This window comes from Tigriopus californicus, chromosome 8 (genome assembly GCF_007210705.1).
Source record: "Tigriopus californicus strain San Diego chromosome 8, Tcal_SD_v2.1, whole genome shotgun sequence".
NCBI lineage: Eukaryota > Metazoa > Arthropoda > Copepoda > Harpacticoida > Harpacticidae > Tigriopus > Tigriopus californicus.
Window position 1 is genome coordinate 1,451,957 of NC_081447.1, and position 23,065 is coordinate 1,475,021.

The 23,065-nt window shown below is 40.8% G+C and overlaps 4 protein-coding genes across 4 annotated transcripts; all 4 read left to right on the forward strand.

Moving 5' to 3' along the window:
- The first annotated feature begins 6 nt into the window (after nucleotides 1-6).
- On the forward strand, nucleotides 7-952 carry LOC131885701 (uncharacterized). Its single transcript, XM_059233826.1, has one exon. The coding sequence runs from the start codon at nucleotides 330-332 to the stop codon at nucleotides 798-800; it is 471 nt and encodes a 156-aa protein (XP_059089809.1). The 5' UTR covers nucleotides 7-329; the 3' UTR covers nucleotides 801-952.
- Nucleotides 953-7,320: 6,368 nt separating this feature from the next.
- Nucleotides 7,321-8,570, forward strand: LOC131885700 (intraflagellar transport protein 27 homolog). Its single transcript, XM_059233825.1, has 4 exons — nucleotides 7,321-7,476; nucleotides 7,547-7,666; nucleotides 7,733-7,897; nucleotides 7,964-8,570. Exons 1-4 carry the CDS (start codon nucleotides 7,432-7,434, stop codon nucleotides 8,237-8,239), a joined length of 606 nt encoding a protein of 201 aa, XP_059089808.1. The 5' UTR covers nucleotides 7,321-7,431; the 3' UTR covers nucleotides 8,240-8,570.
- Nucleotides 8,571-9,842: 1,272 nt separating this feature from the next.
- LOC131885696 (uncharacterized) lies at nucleotides 9,843-15,675 on the forward strand. Its single transcript, XM_059233821.1, has 9 exons — nucleotides 9,843-10,278; nucleotides 10,476-10,491; nucleotides 13,074-13,284; nucleotides 13,436-13,665; nucleotides 13,734-13,888; nucleotides 14,279-14,441; nucleotides 14,655-14,871; nucleotides 14,961-15,046; nucleotides 15,130-15,675. The coding sequence occupies exons 1-9, from the start codon at nucleotides 10,003-10,005 to the stop codon at nucleotides 15,303-15,305; spliced, it is 1,530 nt and encodes a 509-aa protein (XP_059089804.1). The 5' UTR covers nucleotides 9,843-10,002; the 3' UTR covers nucleotides 15,306-15,675.
- Nucleotides 15,676-17,110: 1,435 nt separating this feature from the next.
- Nucleotides 17,111-20,816, forward strand: LOC131885693 (uncharacterized). The gene is made up of 8 exons (XM_059233817.1): nucleotides 17,111-17,719; nucleotides 17,794-17,998; nucleotides 18,080-18,309; nucleotides 18,381-18,535; nucleotides 19,320-19,476; nucleotides 19,543-19,768; nucleotides 20,117-20,202; nucleotides 20,420-20,816. Exons 1-8 carry the CDS (start codon nucleotides 17,329-17,331, stop codon nucleotides 20,590-20,592), a joined length of 1,623 nt encoding a protein of 540 aa, XP_059089800.1. The 5' UTR covers nucleotides 17,111-17,328; the 3' UTR covers nucleotides 20,593-20,816.
- The last annotated feature ends 2,249 nt before the right edge of the window (nucleotides 20,817-23,065 follow it).

Below are 23,065 nucleotides of genomic sequence, written 5' to 3' on the forward strand. Positions count from 1 at the left end.
GCGTTCGTCGAGTAAAACTCAGGACGAGAATTTCAGAGAGTGTGTCCAAGATCGAAAGTTGATAATTGACGGAGAAAGCCAAAGCATCAGTTCAAAATCGGTTTGCATCCGGGAATAACGCTGTAGTAATCCCCATTGCACAAAGGAAGGCAGTGAGTGTCGAGCAAAGTTTGGAACATTGTACGAGGAACACTCACTCGTGCGACCCACCAATAATGCCCCATCGTGCCAATAGCAACCTTCAAGACTAGTTTTGGAACGGCAAATGTAATGTATCAACGTCCTCCAAGGGCAAGGTTTTCGTCAAAAGGCGCTCAAAACTTCCAAACATGAGGCAATTTCGAGCCAGCAACGGCCAAATGGCATTGCGTTCATTTCTAGCCCTAATTGTCTCTCAGTCCTTATTGTTGGGGCTGGTCCATGCCCAAGACATGGGGGACATGGGGGACGATGGAGGTGGTGGAGGCGGTGAGGACATGAGTGATGTGCTTGACCCGTCAATGTTGGGCATCGATGGGTCCGAGGGAGATCTGAATGAATTGCTTCTGCAAGGGCGTGCCGGTGGTGGGATGCAGACTCTGGCCACACTGAAAGTACAGTCCTTACTAGCCCTTCAAGAGTTGGGTGTGGTCATAGGGGTGGCCTTTATGATGGGCACGATCTTCTTGTTAATGGTGTTCCTCGAAAAGATGATTGTGAGTGTGGGCACGAGATTTCACAAGCGCTTTGGCAAGCCTGAAATGGACCCCGAAGACGATCCGGCAGCCCTGGTGGGCACGTTCAAGCGCTACAAGAACTAACCATCAACAAGGATTGTTGTGCTCTCTTACAGGTGAACTGGAGTTCGAAAAAAAGTGCTTTCTATTTTTATAGACAATCCGCTTCTGTGAAGCTCGTTTTTGAATAATTCTAATATTGATAATAGCAATAAAGTTTTGAATACGTCGGTGCATTTAGAGATACTTAATCCCTGGGGTGGGGGGGGGAGTTTTATCCCCTCAAGGCAGAGGATCTACGTAGAATACTCCTCACTAATGACCTCTTGAATGTCCTCAAGTCTAGGTACGACTCGCAACATCTCGTAATGAGTTGTCACTGGATGATTATGGGGAATGAGCGGGTCTTCATTATCACTTGAGCTAGTTTGACTTGAAGTATTCTGCTTGGAAATATCATCAATAAGAGGAACATGATTTGAGCCGCCTGCTCGTCCTGCTTTGGACAGAGGTCTGAATTGCCTTGTGATGTGATGGGTGAAAGGCAGTTCAAGATTGGCCAAGCCATCTTGTTCCAAACACACTCGGAGCTCTTTTTGAAATTGTTCAAACTTCGTTTCCCTTGTCCGAGATTGATCATTTTGAAGCTTTGGCTGGGCTTTCAAATTGTTGAGCACTTGTCTTTGTAGGGCGGAATAGCTGTCTTGTCTCTCGGGCAATCGGGCAGCGGGTTCTCTCGGGAGAGCATGTTGTTTACACTCCGTGCCTTCATTGATATTGGACACCTCGGTGAGAGTACGGAGAAGTTGAGAGCTTCGGCCTAATTCGTGATTAAGTCCAGAGTTCAATTGCTCCAACAAATTAGTCCTCTTTAGGAAGCTCGCAGACGAGTCATTTGTCACATCTCTGAGAGCGAGCTTGAACGAATTGTCTTGGGATGACAGGGAAGATGATGGAGCAGGTGTTTCGGGAGCTGCCAACACTAATTTAGGGGAATCGTGGGGAGAAACACGGTCGCTCTCTATTGTTGGAACATCCTTCGACGTGTTTGAGTACTCCTCCTCGTCTTCTTCGTCTTCACCATCGGTCCCACATGAACCCTCATCATTTGTTCCCGGCATATATTCCTCCTCCATGGGCTCAAAGTCTTCTTCAGCTGCTTCTTCAACATCATCAGGTCGAGAGAAGTCCTCGTCAAATTCATCCGAGTAATCTTCCACCAAGGTACTGGTGGATGCTTCATTTTCCAATTGAAAACCCAATTGTCCAGAAAAATAATTCCGTGCACTACTGGTATGTAGACTTACCGAGTAGGTTCGACTTCGGTTGACCTCGGCCTTTGAGAACTCTACTTGAACCTCTTGGTCCAAGCGTTCCACGCCCTGCGTTCCAATTCCTATAGAGACCTTTTCCGCTTGCTTTGAGATCGGTGTATTTTCTTCTTCAGATTTTTCGTCTCTATCGATCGATGAGCTGAAATTAGCTTCGGCATTTTCAGCTTTCATCGGGTCCATTCCTGCATGGACAATAATGGGCGCCGGGTTTTCAACTTTAGCCTTCACCATGGACTCACCATCAAGGGCGCAACGAATGCCGTATTGGATATCCGCAAAGTCTTCAAATGCTTTCTTCTCAAGTTTACTTGGGCTTTCGAGAAGATGATCGAATTCGCCGGCATTGTACTTGAACTTGGGCAATTTTCGACCAAGATCTTGAGCACTCTTGAAATGAACAATCCCACCAAAGTAATTGTCCGTGCCGTTCCCATCATCATCATCGTCATTGAATTTATTGTCGAGATAAAGGAAAGGAGGAAGTTTGAGTCTTAGATCGACCTTTTGTTCTTTCACTGTTGCCGTAGAAGAAGGAATTTGACAGCTTAAAGAATCCAGCATATTTTTGTACAAAAGTTCCACTTTTGGAACGGGACTCAAAGGAGCTTTGGCGGGTCTCGTTTCGCAACTAGCGTTGTCCCATGTCAGCAATTGGATTGTTTGTATCGGAATTTGCTTGTCAATGGGGGTCTCATCATTGGAAAGTCTTGTCACTTGACAAGTAACGATGTCATTTGCTAAACTGTTGGACAGAAAAATTTCCTCCTGTATCTGCGGATCTTTTCGACGATTGGAACAAGCATCTTTATCTTGATTAGGAGTAGAAACAAGCAAATCTTGATCAGAGTTATCATTCGAGGGATCTTTGATGTTCGAAAGAGATTCCAATGGTACTTCTTTGTCAAGAACTTCATTTCCATCCAATAATTGCCTTGCATTTTCACGGTCTGGATCGATATTGACATTTGATGCGCCACCAATTTCTTGGTAATTGCCATTTGATGAGGCGATTGATTGTTCATTCCCTTTTTCTTCTGATGGATCCTCTTGTTCTTCGATTACTTTCGTTGTCTGTGTTCCAAAATTGCGCAGAAGGATATTCCTCTTAGAAGGTAATGATTTTGGACACACGGAATAGTCTTCCTCTGACACTTCAAATATAGTGGACAATGCCGACAAGGAGGTGTCACTTGAAATCGAGTGATTATCTGACGAGAATACTTGTTTGTCGTTAGAATGTATCAACTTTCTTGGCTTGGGAATCGGCACTTCACGGTGGACATCTGCGACGATAAAATGCTTGTCTGTGTCATTTCCTAAGCCACTTTCTGGGCTGGAAACACAAACAGTGGAGCGAGCAGAATTACAACTGTCCTCGCTCTCCTCATGTCTGTCCAGAAGATTATCAAGATCTCTCGGCTCTGGGTCAGATTTGCCATGAGTTTTTTGCTCCGTAGCACTTAGAATGTGTTCCATGAATCTTAAAGTGAGCACTTGCCCATGGGCGAATTCATTCGGACTTTCATGCTCGTATCGAGTTCCATTTGGTAACGATTGTAGCCAATTATGAAGTTGACTACTGAGTTGACGTGGTTCATCCGTCCCATGGGTCAAAGATTGACACTTGCTCCATAAAGGCAAGGTCCACATATTCTGGAAATGCTGCGGTTCGGTTGGGGGAGGTTTTATTCCAATGGAATAAAACTCATCTTTTTGAGTCAAAAACCTAGACGATCTAAAAAGACCTTTCTTGGAGGTTAGGAAGTCTTTGGGATGTGGAAAATGTGATGGCAGTGGTGGTTTTGCGGGAGATGGCAATAAGATTGGATGTTTCACTTCAGTCGTTCGCAATCTCAATTGAGATTTAAAGACAAATTGCGACAAGGTTTCCTTTCCATGGACGTTGGTTAGGAGTGGAGGCCCTTTGTCAATCCAGCTCTCCACACTCTGGTCCAGATCCCCAACCTTGACCTTGACCTTTCTCATCTCGGCCATCATTCGTTGAACGCGTCTGCCAACTAAAACCGATTCGGATTGGGCCAAAATACTATGAAATCGAACAAAGTATTTCGCTTTTAAATCAGTCGTTGGAAGCTCGGCGATGAGAAACGAGATCGTTTCTGTATGAATTGAAGAGGTGGAAACATAATCAATGTGGTCGTAAATGTCAAGTGCTTTGTAAATATTATCATTCCGGTCCTCACCACACCAAACATTGGGCTCGACACAATTGGGCAGGCTGATTTCTCGTAGATGAATTTCATTTTCCCAATTCAAATGTCTTTGGCAATGTCGAGCAAACTCGAGAGATTGAATCATGATCTCAAAGTGTGAAAAGTTTAGCTCCTTGAGCAAGAGTAATAGCCACTCGACCCATTTAATCTCGACATACTTGTTGTCCAAGACGTGATTTGTGTCAACTGTTTCTTCGTCTTGGCGAAAAAGGACGCAGATCTGTGAGTGGATCGCGATCGATGCATTCGGGAACAATCTGAGCAATCCCAATAAATCTGGGAGTAGGGTCTCATTGGGAATGGACTTGAAGTCAATCACTTTGCTAAGAATGCGCTTCTCCATTTGACCGGGTTCTTCTCGGTGACTTGAATTCGCATTCTGTATTATATCCAGGGCTAGACTTTCTCGCCACAAATTGAACGATTCCAGAAGATCTTGAAAGTCTTTGATTCCATGATGACTCAGGCTCATCAAGCTCAGGGCAGTTTGAAGGTCAAAAAGTGAAGACAACCTGCCATTAAGAGCTTGATTTTGGAACGACTGAATATTTTCAATGGCCAATGACCGCAAGTACTCTTCAGAATAATAATCACACTTGTTATGCATCATTTTGATGAGATTTATGTAGTGTTCAACCACGGTTCTAAAAGCCTCATATTGTGCCTCGTGAACCCAATTCATGTATAAAACCAGTTCTGGAACGGCTCCACTATGAATCAGGCAGTAAAAGATGTCCAATACTTGTTCCAATTTCTGTCCTTGGTTCCGGACCAAAGATTGATGCCAAAACCAGATCGCTTTACTTGATTGTCCTTTGAAAAAGGACAAGCATCCTTTACCTCGTAAAGTCATAACTGGCACTCTCATTAAGGCTTGGCCTTGAGTCTGGAAATGTCTTTGGATCTTAATCAGCATTGGGATGTCATTCCGGATTTGCGCTTGATTGTACAAAATTGTCAGGTTACTCTCGTAGATGTGACGCTTGATCCACGTGCCTGGGACATTCTCGAAAGTGTGCCGAAAATCCAGGACAAGAGACTTAAGAAAACGCAAAAGCTCTCTCAGATCCCCATCCTTTGGCCAATACTTGGATACAGTGCTAAAACAATGTCCCGTTAATTTAGAAAGTATGCTGAGGCTATTTTGACCTTGATCCAATTTTCCAAATGACACGGCGGCTTTTAGCCATTTTCTGCCTAACGGTACTTTTGAAGAGGAGCTTTTGATTTCGGCCATCAATGTCAAACCATAAATATTGACAATGCGCCGTTGAACCTTAAGCAACGGCTTGCGTGAATGTTCCAACGACCCTAGAGCGATGAGAGCGTCCAGAATGGCGTGACTCAGAAGGTTTAGAGAGATTTTCACTTTGTCCAAGTCTTGACGCCATCCATGTGAGCAGAAGTGGGCTTTCCAGTCAGGCAGATCTTCGCCACGAAGTCTTTGGACCATGCCAAAGGCTTCTGGGTGGACCATAAATTGAGCTCGAGATATTAGTAATTGCACAAATTGCAGATGATCGTCGAGTGCAGGCGGAAGTGTCAATTCCACTAGATCGGTTCCATTGGAGCACAATGAAGATGAACGTGTGAAGCATATGGCATGGAACATGGGAACCGAGTTGGTATGATCAGATTTGAAGTGCCGTAAATCGATAAAAGGTTTGGGAATGTTATGCGGCAATGTTGTCATGAGAAGCAACCCTGTTCGAGATAATAGGAACAATCGTTGACTCGATCCTAAACAATGGATGACTTGATTCCCTGGACCAAAACAGATGCAACTGATGTCTTCGCCATTTAGTTCTGTGTTGAAAATTTGATTCGATTGAGGTACCAAAATTTTAACTGAGGATTCTTGGCTCTTGTGGCAGTTCTGAGCAATAGCCATCACTTGAGCACCTGCATCAGTGGCGGTTTTGACCACTTTGGGAAGAATATCACTGATCTTGATCTGTCGCTCAACGACAAGATTAGGGCGGGATTGGAAATTGGGAAGGACTGAATAGATCTTAGCATACACGTAATCCAATGTTGAAAAGACGACCAAGAGCTTCCACGACAAGGATCCGAACCGTTGACTTGAACATTGGGTTGCCTCAGTGGCAATTATTTTATGAGGATACAAATCAAGCAACTTGGTTTGCCACTCTCCCAGAAGAACTTGAACGCTTTCCTTGGCCTCAGTAGAGTTGAGATGACTTTTCCAATGGAATACTGTATAGTTCATGATTAGGATTAGACTTGACAAGTCTGGTCCAACTTTTAGCACCTTAAGCGATTGATGGAAATCTGATTCGAGGATCTCAAAGTTATGTTGAACCTTGTCTTCCTTTACACAGCCACAAAACCTTTTGTTATCTTTTTTTGATGGGGACACAGATGTGGGAAGAAACTCTGGAAGCCCTTGGATCAAGTAAAGTTGAGCAGAGGGACCCATTTTGTAAACAAAAATGTGCCCCGATTTTGTAATTCCACATGCAAATTCCGACTTCGTGTCGAATGGAAACACTAACGCCACATCGTTTCGGATAGTCTCCAGGTTGGAGAGTCGTCTCTTGATAGCGCCTTCACGTCCCAAATTTTGAGTACAAATATGAATTCCATCACTCACTGTAAGTTTGTCTGGGTCACTGTGGCAAATATTTGTCCAGGGTGGATCTTTCAATCGCTTGATTTGTTTTATTGTTACGGGAACATGCATTCTCTTTCTTTGCTTGTCTTTGTGGAGCAAGATAGGACAAAGTTGAAGAAACTAGAAAGCAACGGGAAAGAACTTTTACCTGTCAACAAAGTACCGTTTCCTTCACTTAACTTCAGTGTCTTCCAATCCCGCTAGGGCCACACATTGTTCCTTCCTCTTGATCCAAATTGGCTGGTCTGCCGTAGGTTGCGAGATATTAGATTTTACTTTCCGTGTTTTATTCAAAACTGTTCCTTTTCATATCCAAAATTTTACCCTTGTTTTTTATACTTAACAAGGGTTGCTGCAAATCTATCTGAAATTCTTTCGAACAAGGTACATTACAGTCCAAGAGTCTCACGCTCTTTCATTCGTGACTTTCACCCCAATATGGCACACGGAAAGTCTCAACTGACAACATGCAGGTATAACCTGACGCGTACTCTAAAGCCCATCACATCAAAATGGAACTCAAATCTCTAGAAATTCCAAATATTCTGCGCGCTAAGGTAAATTAAGAACGATGCAATCACCTTGCGATACAGGCCAATCTGGGATGAACCCTTTACAATTTTCAAGGTGGCCGTCGTGGGTGAGTCCAAAGTGGGGAAGACGGCTTTATGCCAACAATTGGCCTCAGACGGGACAAATTACCCGAAGAATTATCTCATGACCCACGGCGCCGGAGTCCACGTCAAGGTAAGTTAATTTCCTTGAAAGGGAAGCCACTTCTACTAAGGCAAAAAAAAAATACTTCAAATGCAGGCCATTAATATCCCGGATACAAATGATTGCGTGGAAATGTATTTGCTGGATAGCTCAGGGAAAGAATTGTATACTCCGATTTTGGAGCCACTGTGGAAGGGATCCGCCATGTTTGTGGCTGTTTACAACGTTTGTGATGAGGCCTCGTTTGGCTCTGTGGTCAAGGTCAGAGGTTCAATATTCATCTCATTTCTCGAATCATATTCACTCACAAGATATGACACTTTTCAGTGGATTGAACACGTGACCCGAGTCGTGAAAGATGGTGACGAGAAGAAAACGGACCGGAAACTCATGGGAGTGCTGATCGCGAATAAGAGTGATTTGGGAGATCGGAGGGTGGTTCCACCAAAGGCGGGATCCGACTTGGCACAACAACTTGGGCTTTTGTACTTCGAGTGCTCAAATAAGGACTATTCAGGAGTAGAGGAGCCTTTCTTTTACTTGGCCAGCGAATATCATAAACAATTTGAGGAAAAAAGCGACCAAATTGGAAATTTTGCTTAGAATGTGCTGCGATGCAAATTGAGTAAAAGTGAACATAACTCTGGCTTTGAACCTCTGTATTAGCCACTACTTAGGATTTCGGTCTTAACGTATTTCATTTAGTCTCTTCAAAGTTACCATGGACACTTTGAAATCTTCTCAATATAGCTTCTGTGTAACAAAACTTTTTCTGTGCAGCAACGAGTAGGAAATGATGTCGTAAAAGAGAAAGAATATATTTACGTGTAATGCGTGCTTTTCTAGCGTGTAAAAGCTATAAAACAACCTGTCTCAGTTGCTTGCAAATGCAATTAATCACAATGGTAAATACATTAGTTCACATTGTAATAAATTGCAAGCAATTTATTTTCAAACAAGTGCAAATAAAATTATTTTCCTTTTATAATTAAATTGCCTTCAATTGCATTTTTCCTCCTTGGGTGCATATTTCAAGTATATATTTCGGCAATGCTACATTTGCGGTTAAAAAAAAGTTTCTTTAAATCAACACATGTAAAAAAATATGTCTGAATTTAGTTTCATCACAAAGTGCCTGGCCATCCAACACACAATTTCAGAGCAAAATGCGAAAACGAACAGGAAAAGCATCAATTAACGATTCTATCGGAACATGTTTAACTGGACTTTTTCAAAACGATTCTGACAAAATTGAGATGAATATGCATACAACATGGTTGAGGAATGGTTAATCTAACATAAATAATTACGGCATAGTCGGCCGCCACCTCGTCCATTTTATTATGATTGGCAGTGTCATTGTCCGGTGACCTTTTTTTTAAAAAAAATGTGGTTATTTCTCGGGGAGTGTTCTAAAATAGGAGAATTTTGATCAAAATTTGAAATTTGAAATAATTAATCTGCACTGGAACCTTCCTCTTTCACTAGAAAAAAAGCCGTTACATATGGACAGGAGGAATAAAACATGAAGAAAATGATGCAAGAGCTCAGACAATCGGTATGTCAATGCAAGTACTTGGTCAATGGGACGGAGGGGAACTAAAGCGCGAGATTATTAATTGGCGCTATCAGATACAAATGCCACATCGTTCATGTGTCATAAAAATTGACAACCCAAAACACAAGAGGTACTACTAATGGTTCTAGATGACTGGGCGCAAGGTCAATATTAGAGTGCCCAATACGTGGACTCTGGCTTTAAGGGCCCTCACTTCCAACGTCAGACAGCCCAAGAAGCGCCAGAAATGGACCAAATTCGACCAATTTGAAAAGCCGGACGAACGTATATCTGTATGGCTGACTCTGGTCTTGTTATTGGCAACCCTTGGTAATAAGATCTAAGGCCGGGATTCACAATTTTTTCTTCCAGGATGTTGTAGGGATTCAATAAATAAAGCATCTTTTTCTATGACAAGTTCTAACCGCCCAGGAGTACACTCTACTAATGTTTTTGAAAGGCCATCTTGAAATAGGTGACCCCCAATGAACATTAAATTCCTCATGCTCTATCATGCAATAGCGAAGAATTCTCCAACCTTGTATGTTTGTTCCACCTAACTTAAATCAGTCTTTACCGGCGTAATTGTTTGGGCCCGCTTCAAAAACAGCCCCTACTCATTACTAGGAAACGTCTACCCATATACGACAACGTCACTCGTGCACCGTCATGTGGCCCTTACGTCAATTACATTTAGGTGAGCCTTCAAGGTCCTCAAGCAATTATTTGCACGATATCACTCGTCGAGTCCGTAAATGTTACCTTTGCCTCTTGCATTCTCAATTGAAAGAGAGAAGAACTCCCTACAATGTCCAGACTTTTCTTCTTACAATCTTGGATCGCCGAAATGGCCGATAGTGTTAGCATGCACGGGGTCCCCTGGTACAACTTTACCAGCAAGACCTTATTGAGGACCCTTGTCCTTTGTTTTTCGGTATTTATGGTTTGCTTCATACCTTTCTTTATCGTCAGTGAAGTGATGAACTTCTCTCGAGAAACCAAGATATCCAATTCAGTGGTCTTGAAAAAGGCGTCTAACTTGACATTTCCGAACTTGACATTGTGCCACCCAAAATTCTTTAGCAGGAATGTCACTTGACCGACCGGGATCTGCATTCTTTTAAAGTTTTAATTGATCTCTGCACGTTGTTTGGGTGCTTTATTTTTTCAAACGTGGCTTAGAGCACTGAGGGATAGCTTTGAAGTTTGTAATCTTTGAAGGTATTTTGTTAATATAAGGATCGGTTGGTCAAGTGACAAGACGAGACACATTGGGCAAATAGAGCGAAAATGGAACGTAAGTATCAATTGCGATCACAAGAATGAGCATTTCTGAAATTGGTCGAGGATTAGGAATGAGAGCATAGCATGAGTGCACTAATACGTATATTGCATGGAGTTTTGATTTTCGTCAAATTAGTTTGTTTTGAATATGTAATTGGTAGGCAAAATAGGTTACGACAGGGTAGAAATACCGTTAAGTTATAGAAAGGTGAAAAAATGTAATTTGATTGGTTATTCAAACACTATGGTGGTTTTACAGAGCAAAAATGACTGAATTTGCTATACAACAAATGGTAAAAAACAAGATTTAAATGCAGACCCATTTTGACAGCTAATGAGTGTTACATATGAAAGTGGCAAAGGTGGGCGGGGGTAAAGAACTTGTCTCAAAAGTCATCTCAACGATAGAATGACAATTGCACACAAGGCAAATAAGCCTAAGATGGAAGAAACACAAAAGGTAAGAAGGTGAAGAGACCAGCTTTGAAATTGGTTAATTTTGGCCTAAAATACCTTTCTCATCGACGAATACGTAAAACATTGAATAAAGCTGAAAGAGGGTAAAGTTGATAAAAATCGATTATCAATGGCTTATTGCTTAAATACAGTATGACCCATGAATTGAAGGTTGATATTCAAAACAGATTTAGATTCAGTCTCCAGTCAGACGCGTATAAATCACAATAACACCATAACTGAAAATGATGAAAAGTAGCAAAACTGTTTGTTGGCATAAGTGATAAGTATATTTTTCTATATAAATCCAAGAGATAAACGGTCGACAGCGGACGACTCTTCATGCAGATGTATCAAATGTCAGGGCTCGAAAAACCTTAGACCCAAACTCATTTCAAAGTCATAAATTTCAAGTATAGGAGGAAAGAGTTTTCTAGTGTGAGAGATGTGCCTAGTTCAATTCTCCTCTCCCTTTGCTTTCTCGAAGAAAAACTTCTATCGGAAAGAAGCAACCAGGAGGAAAAGGTGATGATGTTATAAGACAAAGGGAGAATGATTCAAGAAAAGATAAACAATATCAGGAAGAACAAGAATGAAGAAAAAAAGCAGAAGCAAGCGAAATGTAGTCTAGAGACTCGAATACTGACCATATCTGTATTTCAGGGCAATCGCAATCGTCCTCATAAAGGTATAACCAAAATTCTGGAAGCGTGAAAAGCCATGGGGTAAATTGCTCCATGCTTCTTTAATCATTAATGTGCATTTAACATGTATCTATTACTCACCTTTCCATAGTTCATCGTTGTCACTTTGGCAAGAACGGATCAATGGTTTCACTCGGTCATGAGTGAAATACTCGTATCTTAGTTGCTTCTCGCTCCTCGCTCCTCCCTCCCCATTGCCAATCATACGCTTTTGATTGCTCCGTAGCCCGTTGATTCAGCACATTTGGTTGTCTATATAATCATTTGAACTTATTGTCGAAGACTAGTACATATGGCACAATCAAACCATCTGATAGAATACCATTTTGGAAAAGTATGTTCATCCATCAGCTTGAAAAATGGGAAGTGTACAGAGAAACAAATTTGCATTTAAAACAAGAGCAAGGGACTGCCTTTTGCATTTGTGGATAAAGGCTTATGAAAATTTATCCAAGTAACTTCTTGTCGAGAAATTCATTGCAACAGACTGCTTAACTATTTTTGCTTTACCTGTCTGTGCCAGTTACTTTCAACTACAATCAATTACAATTAGAGATAAACTGGTTGTTATTGTTTATTGCCAATGCAACTCGAAATGCGCGGAATGACAGCCAGATGAACTAAGGCAGCCTCTCACCATTGCTTTCATCCGAAAGCGGCCCTAGACGAGCTCATTGGGGTTAATTCTGATATTGAGTCAGAAAAAATGGAGTCTAAGACAATTAACCAACGTTGGCACACCACCACCAAAGTTGCCAAGACGTGAGACATGCCCGGGGTTAGGAAATTATTCCACGTTATGTATTTCCTACATGACCAATGAACCTTAGGTTCCTGCCCAACAATAGTTGTCCCACAATATCACAATTGCTTTTATTGATTTCCGAGTCAGAACTCATGAAGTGAATGACAGTTCGGGCTATCAAATAGATGAGTAAAAAGAAGAAAAGAAAAGTAAACATGGACTATGAAAATGAGTGACAGCTAAGATCTGGGTTAGGACATGGGACAAGTTTTGAGAACCAACGCCCAAGCTGCGCATTCAAAATCGGGACCATTCCAGGCAATAGGTAACAGTGACAATGGAATTGAAGATCTCAAAACAAGGGAAAGTATATTCCAGATTGAAACAAATCTAACAAAAACAAAAACATGCAATACAATTGTTTTTGTCATGATACAACTTATATTCTCTAATTCACTAAAAAACGAGGTGATCATGATATGACATCCAAATTGTCATTGGGCAGTATTGACCGGTATTGACTTGTCAACCTCTGGCTTGTTCGAGAATTTTATAAACGATTCAAAAGTCTTACACAAAACCTGGTTGACTTCAGTTCCGACACTAACTTGTGTGAATTCGTGGTTTATTTATCAATTCATCCTTATAACTCGAGAGGAAACTGGCCCTAAATATAATTTCCACTTACAGGATTTAACGTTAGCGATGACCTTGCTAACTATATGGCCTTAGTTTTGGATCCCGCGGTTGGGAGCTTTTATTCGTTTTTGACATCCCCTTCACGCCCCATGCCTGGGTTTGCCGGAAAAGAAGACTTTGCCAAAATGAAAGATGAGTTGGATCAAACCTTAGAGGAACACAATCTGGACTTATTACAACTCTTTTACGCATTGGCTATTGAGTAAGGTTTCTTTCATTGGATATGGCTTGTTCTTTCTCTTCAGACGAAAATTTGATGAGATTGTTCTCTTCCACCTTACTGCTCATCGTTTTTGGGAAGGACGAGCCCTCAAAGGATTGGATCACGGATTAAGTTGTCTTTCTTTTCTTAGTTGCGATGGTTTTGTGGTCTATTGTGAAATAGGCCAAGACCGCTTGTTGGTCCGTGGAACGACCAACTCTCCACATGTTCGCTTTTGTTGTGGATCCTTTTTCAATACCAAACCAACCTTTACCAACGCGGGCGTTTGCTATACCAGTAATGCTACCATTGTAGGAAAGCAAGCCTCCTTCCAGGATAGAATCAAAGTTTGGGTATCCATGAACTATAGAGATACGCCAGGTGTGTTCATCTTTTTGTCTGATTGGGGTAGACCGGTTAATTCAAACTTACATAGAATACCTTTCTAGAGTTTAAAATGAAATGGAAGGGGTCAGATGCAGTGGAACGTCATGGATTAGTTTGGACACTCACATACTTAGACAATCCAGCTGTGCTATTGAGTCATGATCTACACAGAAGCCAAACTGGGATAACGACTTTGATTGGGATCAGAAGGGTCGAGGTAAATTCGCTGACAAATAAAATGAATTTTATCGTCATCATCTCTTGACAATTATCATGAGTCTAAAGCTCGGAAAAAGAACTTGTTTTGAGGTCAACGAGCAAACCTAGGGATTTGAATGAGAGTAATTGTCTGGACACAAGTTAAAGTGAAGAGTTGCTACTGTAAGTAAAACAAGTTTTGATAACCATCCGGCATTTGTCATCAACGGGAACACAAATTATTTTTCCGACCTTTAATTCATGACTAATTCCGATCCTTCTTTAACCCAAATCTGTTGACTTCGTGTGATCATTGAAGTGTATTCGCAACTCTCGAAGTGTCCTTCCAATGACATGATTCATATTTCTTCAGTCATTCACCTAACTCTCTTTTGCTCCCGATTCAAAGACCGATCGATCCGACTTAAACTCGATGAATTCATGTTTGGACTTCAATGCCACATTTGTCGAACTCTCTGGCAACCCAAGAACAAAGTACAATTGCCAAGGCCTCTCATCCCACTTCCGCCACCAGAACTGTTCAATCGGAAATTACTTTGGATATAAACCATGTAAGTGTCTACGACAAGGAGTCCTCCATGTTCGTGGTGAATATATTTTTTGTTGTACTACTTGCATTGAAAACTGTCCCCAAATTGAAATATTCTCAATGCTCGAGATGGCAAATAATTCCATTGACAATTACGATTGGTATATCATTGTTTAAAATGCAAAGAAGAATTAGAGCGTACTATCGAATGATGAATGCCTTATGAACCATTTAGGGCCAGGATTAAGACCCTGCAAGCCGGATGACGTCATTTCCAACCCAACCATTGATTTCTCCGAATCAGTCAATCAGAATTCAAATTGTTTCGAGGAATGCCACAAAGTGTCTCACAAATCTTCAGTGACCACTTCCGAGATCGATATCAATGCTTTTGACAAAAACATCCACGTTGCCAACGATCCAAACCAAAACAGCTTCACTGCTGGTGGAAAGTGAGTCAAACCTTGAACTAATACAAACTTCATGGTCAATATTTTCATATCGATAAAAAACTAACGAAACGGAGATGCTTTTTATTTAGTGAGTCCTGTGGAATAGTGGTATATTTCGAATCATTCGATTATCAAGTCAACGTCATGACCCGAAGAACATATTTAGATCTTTTCTGTGAGTGCTACATAATTTTGAATCTCCGACCAAACTGTTGCCCATTTTTTTTTTTGACATATATTTGTGTTTCCTTATTATAGCCCAAATTGGAGGAACGATTGGTTTGGCCATTGGAGCTTCGATGATCACTTTGTTTGAGTTGACTTATTTCTTCGGCAAGCTTCTCAATATTGTGTTCAAACAATGCTTTGGGAGCTATGACAAAGCGAGGGACGTACAACTCGGTGCCAATCGAGTGAAGAGTGTTACCAAATAATTGATAAACACTAGGTTTTGATTTGGATTTAGAAGTGGAAAATAAAAATGAAAACTGTTCAATCGTTGGGAATTCGCTCGAAGAAAAGTCATTAATTTCAGATAAATATGGACATGAACCATTCAAATATATTGCGCGAATGCATGATGTCAGCCACTAGAGTAAGGAATTTCATCGACTAGCTCCCAGATTACAAGGTTTTAGCTACCTTAACCACGCAAAGTCCCTCGATAGCTTGGGTCATCCGACCTGTATGATCAATACCATTATTACACAATTCACTTTCTTTTTAATATCTTTTGTTCTCTCAGACCTTAAATACACTGCCTCACTGATACGGACTTCATTGCCTATCGGAATTTTTTTACGGACTCTGAGATGCCTAGCTTTGATGGTCGGGCAAATTTCACCTTTCCGACCCTATCACCAAATATGAAAAAAAAATATCTCATTTAGAAACAATTATCAATAGGCTCTCGGTTGTACACATACACAAAGCAAGCACGTAAAAAATGGGTTTGAAAGAGTCACAACCTCATAAGATACAAAAACGAAAAAATGAAACGAAAAAGAGCCCCTTTTCGTTTTTTCAAAAAATCACCGAAAAATTCATCGAAGTTGAAGAAAGGGTGTTTGGTAGTAGACTGCAACCGTAAAGTCCTTGTCGCTTGAAAGAGCACGTCATTTTGTCATTCATATACGATTGCTTGCTTTCAAATGTAAAGTTAAGATTGCTGACTCCAATAATGCGAGTGAGTCTCTGCTGCAACCACACGTTGGTTTCAGACCGCTCTGAAGCCTGGTACCGTAGTTCTACCCATTTCTAGTTGACTAAGAAAGGGAGGCTCATTTCATCTTTGCCGAAAACTTTCTTGTGTACAGTTGCGCTACATGCCACCACCAAAAAAGCACCGAGCAAAAGCTATCAGGCATTTTTCAACGATATTCGGAGAAAAAGACAGATCTGGCACTCCCTAAACCTTAATACCAATGGACATCATAAAGGCGATTTGAGGCAATAAAAGTAATTGCAATCGACCAGGCCATCTCTTTCAATCACCAAAATAAGATCAAAAAGAAATCAGGATTTTTAGCAAGGACCACATCTTCCAATTGTCAAAGGCTTCGATTTTTCTCTTAATTTCAGTTACATTATGAAACTGAAGTCTACATGAGAAAGGACAAGGAGGAGAATCAAACCAGCGACCTCTCACATGAAAGAACACTTCCCTAATAACTGCACCAGAGATCCTCTCTTATAAGGATGTCTTCCAAAGAAGAGATTCGAACTAACATCCTCTGGGGGAACTGTGTCGCCTTAGATACATCAGGCCACTCAGCTAGTATATAACATCAACTAGAAAGCAAATATATTCGGAGTTCTTTTTGAGTATATTAATCTTGGACTTAAATGTCCTTCATATTTTTTAGAAAAAAATAAGTCTACACATAACCATGCCAAAGTTAACAAGATGAAAAGATGGGGCCAACTTAGATGATTGATCTAGACTACTGCAAACAATTTGACAGGCTACCGAAAACATCTGCGTCTAATGCTTCCCATCATAAGTTTCTAAATTGATCAGTTTTCTTGACATAAGTTTGCCAAGAACTTTTAATGATCGCTATCTTCTCGAATGATGATCTAATATGTCAAATATTCAATTACATTTGAAATGACAGATTCTCAGAATGTACTCTGGCCACGAACAGGATGAATGAATTGTCTAGAACATAAACATACTTGATGGTACAAACTACCTCCCGATATTTCGGTCTCAATTTATGGGTTCAGCTATATTACCAAGAAATAAACGGTCACAAATTACAGACAATTATGGAGGCTTGTTCGTTTCTAACCTCCTTCTTTGATGGAACATATCCAGTCACGAAAAGCGAATTTCTGTCATGCAACTAAGGGCAATCGAATATTCATGGCATACATTTAGATCCATAGTTAGTCCCATCAAATGAGAATTTGAGACTACTTCGACAACATCATTCAGTGTTCTGTCTTAGTCCAATGATCGATTTCGGCTCTCTCGGTATTTCCAAAAGAAGCAAAGGAACACCCAATGTTCAAGACACCGGGATCAGTCATAGTCCGTCCTCTGACGTATTCTTCTCATCCAAAGAGCTTGGGATCAAATGGATCGAAGATCTGGCGTCTTACAGCAGTCTCCATGGCGTTGGCTGGTATCACTATGCCAGTTCCAAAGTGTTCAAGGCCATCATCATGGTGGCGTCCTGTTTGATCGTCCTGATGCTTCCCATCTTTATTTTGCTTCAAAGTCTTGAGTTCTCGTCCAATACGAAGGTGACCAATTCCGCCGAATGGAGCACTGCCGACTCCATGACGTATCCCAATATCACGGTTTGTCATCCAAAGTATTTCAACAGCGATCTCCTTCGAGGTAGAAGCATGAATGGCTTGTGCTCCATGCTCCATGAAATTCATGGTTTTCACATAGTAGTTGTTAATTTTCAGCATATGGTATTGACAACGACTTGGCTGGGTACATGACTTTTGCTGTAAACCCAAATGCCCAAAGATATCTCAAGTTCATGGAAGATGAGGACAATTCTACACAAACGGTCACTACCCGATTACATCAACAATCACAACAACTCGCCGCCATTTTGAACTCGAAGAACCTAAACATCTTGGACCTCTACCATAAAGTGGCCGTCAGGTACACAATTACAGTAGTGAAAGTAGCATTTTTCGATTTTGCTAACTAATTAAGAGGATTGAATCTTCCCAATGGACCTAGATGTAAGGACTTTATCATTTATTGCGAAATGAAGGCCGAAATTTACTCCAACACCAACATTAATGGCTCTCCGGGTCAAAAAACTTGTTGCGACATCTTGTTCGACCCCAAACCGACATTTGGATTTTCCGGAACTTGCTTTACAACCAATGTAGAGATCCGAGAGACCTTCCCATCCATTTTCCATTCCCTCAAAATTTGGACTTATGTGGACAGTCAGAATGCTCCATGTAAATATAAACGGGCTTTCACAATGTTGTCCTCCACCTCCCTGACTTTATTAGCACGTGTCTATTTGAAGCATTTGGAATCCCTTGGAAGGGCACAGACGCTGCGGAGAGAAATGGGATTGTGTGGGCCGTGACTTACAACAATAGCCCGGCTGTCATCATGAGCCACAGGCCCAACAAACTGTCTTCTGGCACCCATGCATCCATTGGACTCACCAAATCGGAGGTAAACTTATTACAAATTGGGATTTGATGAAGATCAGCTTTGATGCGGTATGAGCGATTAAGAGAACTCCTGCAATCTCAAGACTGGAAAACTGATTTAGTGGATAAAGACAGCATTAGCATTGGAAATATAACGTGATGGCCGAAACTTTTCCTTTGGTACACCTTCGTTTGAAGAAACACAAAATGCCATTTTATGAACAATAAAGGCCAGGTCTTTTTTTTCGGTCTCAGTGGGAGCTTCTTGTGTGCCAAGCTTCACCTGTCATGCTTTGGGCTAACTAGTGCCCCATTCAACTAAGATTTAAGATTCCAACCGTATTTGAATCAATTAACTATGTATTGTCCAATACGAGAGGGCCAAAATCGGACCAATAAACTTGCTGTTTGAACGATAATCCATGCTATCACGGCATGCTTTTGGGCGGACGTAGTCGAGTTATTAATCCAAACACAAAAATCAAAGTCCGGACTGGGATGCATTTGGCATCATCTGATCTTTCAAAATACTTTAATCACATCGCTTGAGTTTTCTGTTTCATCTTTTATTGTTTATAGATTTTTGCCTGATGAAAATTTGAGACTATCTTTTTGCTGGAGAATATACCTGTTTTCACCTGCTTGTTCAAAAAACAAATATCTTTTTGACTTAATGACACCAAAAGGCATATATATTTATCTATAAATATAATGCATAATATGCCTAGCAGCATTTGAAGCCCACACGAGAGCCTGTCTGGTTGAAAGCATGGGTCTGCCTTGGATCAACTGTTCACTACTTTTAGATTGATAGGATTGATGTGCCAGGAGGATGTCTTAAAACGAACCAAACATTTACGGATCTCACAGGAATGGTCAACACCAAAGCAAATTGTCAAGGGTTTGCGAACCATTTTCAGTTCGGCAAGTGCAGTCTAGCAGTATTTTACGGCTACAAAACGTGTAAGTAAAAATGCGCAACGCTTGATGAATACTCTGCTTTAATCAGGATTGTGATTATACTGGCAGGGAAATCAATCCCACCTTGTACCCCTGAGGACATGGTGAACCAATCCACTCCAACGGCAACCACTGAGACCGGCGGGCTATTGGAATCTTGCTTAGACGATTGTAACTCAATTCGATACCACTTCTCACAATCACTGACAAATCTGGACCTTCAAACTGTCAAAGACTTCGTCAATAGCAAGTCTATGAGAAATGAAGAGGGCCAAATGATCTATCAAAGCCCCGAGTGAGTAAGGAATTTTAAAGAGTCATCTTGCAAAGTCAGAATTCGCCAAAATCAGTGTTGCTTGTCGATCAAAGCTTGCCTATTTCAGGTGGAGATCTGATTCTGATGAATTCTGGTCTCATGGCTTAAAAGGAACAATGGTTCCATCTGAATTTTTTTTTGAGGACAGTATTAGAGCTGATACTTCATAACTACGGTTGTAAATTTTGGACACAGAGTAACTTAAAAAGTGGCCCAAATTGTGACGTATCATTTTTTTATAAAATGACATGAGCTATTCAAACAATTCATTCATCATTGCTTTTTAATTCCTTAAGTCAAACAATTCAGTTTTTCTTCACATTACAGAGATATGAATTCATTAACTTTCTATTTTGAAACGTTCGATTTTTCTCGCACTGAGATGAAAATGGATACCTTCTACGATTTCTTAGGTGAGTTCTGGAAAGACTAAATTTAATCATCATCAGTGGCGTTTTGATACATACGAGTATTTTCCTCCATTTATTAAAAAAAAACAGCAAAAGCACGGGATGATTTGATACCTAATTAACGTGCTTTCTCGCACAGATTTGTCGATTAACGAACGAAGCTTAATATTTGGCTAAAAGTGCCTATTAATGGATTCAAAGATTTTTCCCGACTTTTCAGCCAAAATTGGAGGAACGATGAGCTTGATAATTGGTGCCTCGATTATTACCGTTTTGGAGATTGCATATTTTCTCTTATATTTTGGAACAGTGATCGTTGTGGACTGTTTCAATTTGTTCTCCTACTTCTGGAAGACTCGCGGAGAAGTGGCTAATACTATTCACGCAACCTAGGAAAAGATACTTCGAAAGTTCAAGCGAAGTGGTTTAGCCCCTTCGTTTCTTTTGACTGGGGAGTCTTTTGCCGATTAATCAAAGTGCTTCAAATCGGGTCCTATCCGATGAGGCGCCAACTGGGTGGGAATGAGGGTGTAGGACTAAGGTTTGCTGAAATATGAATGTCAATTCTATGCCACATGACCTTGTTTGAAATGAGAACAATCGAAAATAGCATCACAATGATGCCAAACTATACACGCAAATGATTGTCTTGTTTTTACCTTTAGCATTAAAGCACACTCTCTGAACACCTAGCATTACGACGACATGTAGATTTCAAAACCAAATGTGATACTAACTCTACTTTAAAAAAAAAGCCCTCGTGAATCCAGTGGCGAGTTTTTTTAAACGCTCGTATCTGTTAATTAAGACTTGGACGTTACCCATAATGAGCATCTGCTGTCAACTTTGGCGAGTGTATTTTTCANTTACCTTTAGCATTAAAGCACACTCTCTGAACACCTAGCATTACGACGACATGTAGATTTCAAAACCAAATGTGATACTAACTCTACTTTAAAAAAAAAGCCCTCGTGAATCCAGTGGCGAGTTTTTTTAAACGCTCGTATCTGTTAATTAAGACTTGGACGTTACCCATAATGAGCATCTGCTGTCAACTTTGGCGAGTGTATTTTTCATTGGTTAACGTCCAAGCCCCTAAATCGAGGTACGAGCTTTAAAAAACTGGCCTCTGATGGCTAGTTCTTCATTCTCGGAACCCTTCACTGTGGGATTTTGTACTCGTTGAACTTGTTGTAGTAATAGAGAGACTGAAGCATAACGATTATGCAAACGTTATACACGTATTTGGACAAAGTTGATCATATACTACTGCTAAATTGTTTAATCGAAATAGGTGTTGGTTGAACTATGTACTCCTGGATCAAAGATTTCCCCACCAACTGCACTTAAGCCGTTCAAGTTGAAGGCTGCTTAGGCTGCCTTCGACACGTGGTATCTGGCTTATCTCAAAGAACTATTCTGGGCCCAATCTTGTCTTGACTTAAGACCAAATTGAATTTTTTTCTTCGTTTTTTGCGGACTTCCTTACCGCTGCTGAGATTGGAATCCCAGCGGTTCAAGACCAGATATTCATTTATTTATATATATTATTTGATCGAACAACGAATTAGTATTGGCTGATCTGGCTAACCCTTGAATATAAGGTTGATAAGGATTTTAGTCAAAAACTTGTCCAAGTCTGACTTAAATCCTGCTACTGGATCAACGCCTACATAAGCCCTACGAATATTTGAGGGCAGCAAATTAAACAATGAAGGAGCCCGAGAAAGAAGAGAGTTGGACTTCATTGTTTTAACTAGCCTGGATTCTCGAAGGCTTGAAGGTGCTCTAAAAACGCACATTAAGCCTCTACGGTCGCCACAATTGACCCTAAATCCTGGGTTGGGACAAAGCTCATGAATGCTTCTGAAAACGTACAGTGTGAGATACCTTTCGCACCTTCTCTGAGTACTGTACAATCCCAACTGTACAATTCCTAGTAAAACATCTTTGGACCTGCTCGAGCTTTTACAAACCTGCTGAACTCATTGGAGCCCAAATGGGAGAGGCATATTCAAGATGCGGCTGAACAATCGACTTGTACAGAGTTAGCATCGTGATACTATCTCTGGACTTAAACGTGCGATATATCCAACCACACATTTGAAAAGCTTTACCAACTTTCAACTGGGTATGCTCATCGAACTTTCCATCCTAATCCTGGGATAAAAACATAATGTTTACGATAGACAAGGCATCACTTTTGAAATTCCATGTACTTTGCACTAAACCAATTCTCTATTAATTCTCGAGAAACGGAAAGCAGCGCCCTCTAAGAACTGAACTTCGTGCGTCCTCTTGAGCTTTTGACGGTCAGTGTTTCCACACTGCCAATTCTTCCAAGTAACAACCAATAAATGCTTTCTTTTAATATAAAAACTTATTCATCATTCCAATTAGAAGATATTAGAGTCTTTACTTTTTCAACAAAGAGCCGCAACTCAATGATGTTCAAGGACAAAGACAGAACGTCCTCTTTGGAAGTCAGGCTCTAGAGCACGCGCTTTTCTCTCTGAACCTACGCTAGGGGCATCCTTGTTCTTTTTGTGCTTTAATCTCGAGAGTCCTACCTACTTCCGTGCCCTCTTCTACAATTCTATTTTCTAGATGACTCCTTCTTCAGTTTCGAACGAAATTTAGATCTTTTTCAACAACAATCCCAGACCAGCCTTTCGGTCAATGGTGCCCAAGAGCAGCAAATTAGAACGACTTGTTGACTACATATTTCATCAATTATGACTTACAAGGAACGTGAGAAGAAGATTTAAAAGATATATTACTCAAAGTGATCAACCGGGTACCCAGATCTGTCAAACCTAATTTCAGATTTCGGATCAGATAATGTATAGAAATCTAAGGCTAAATA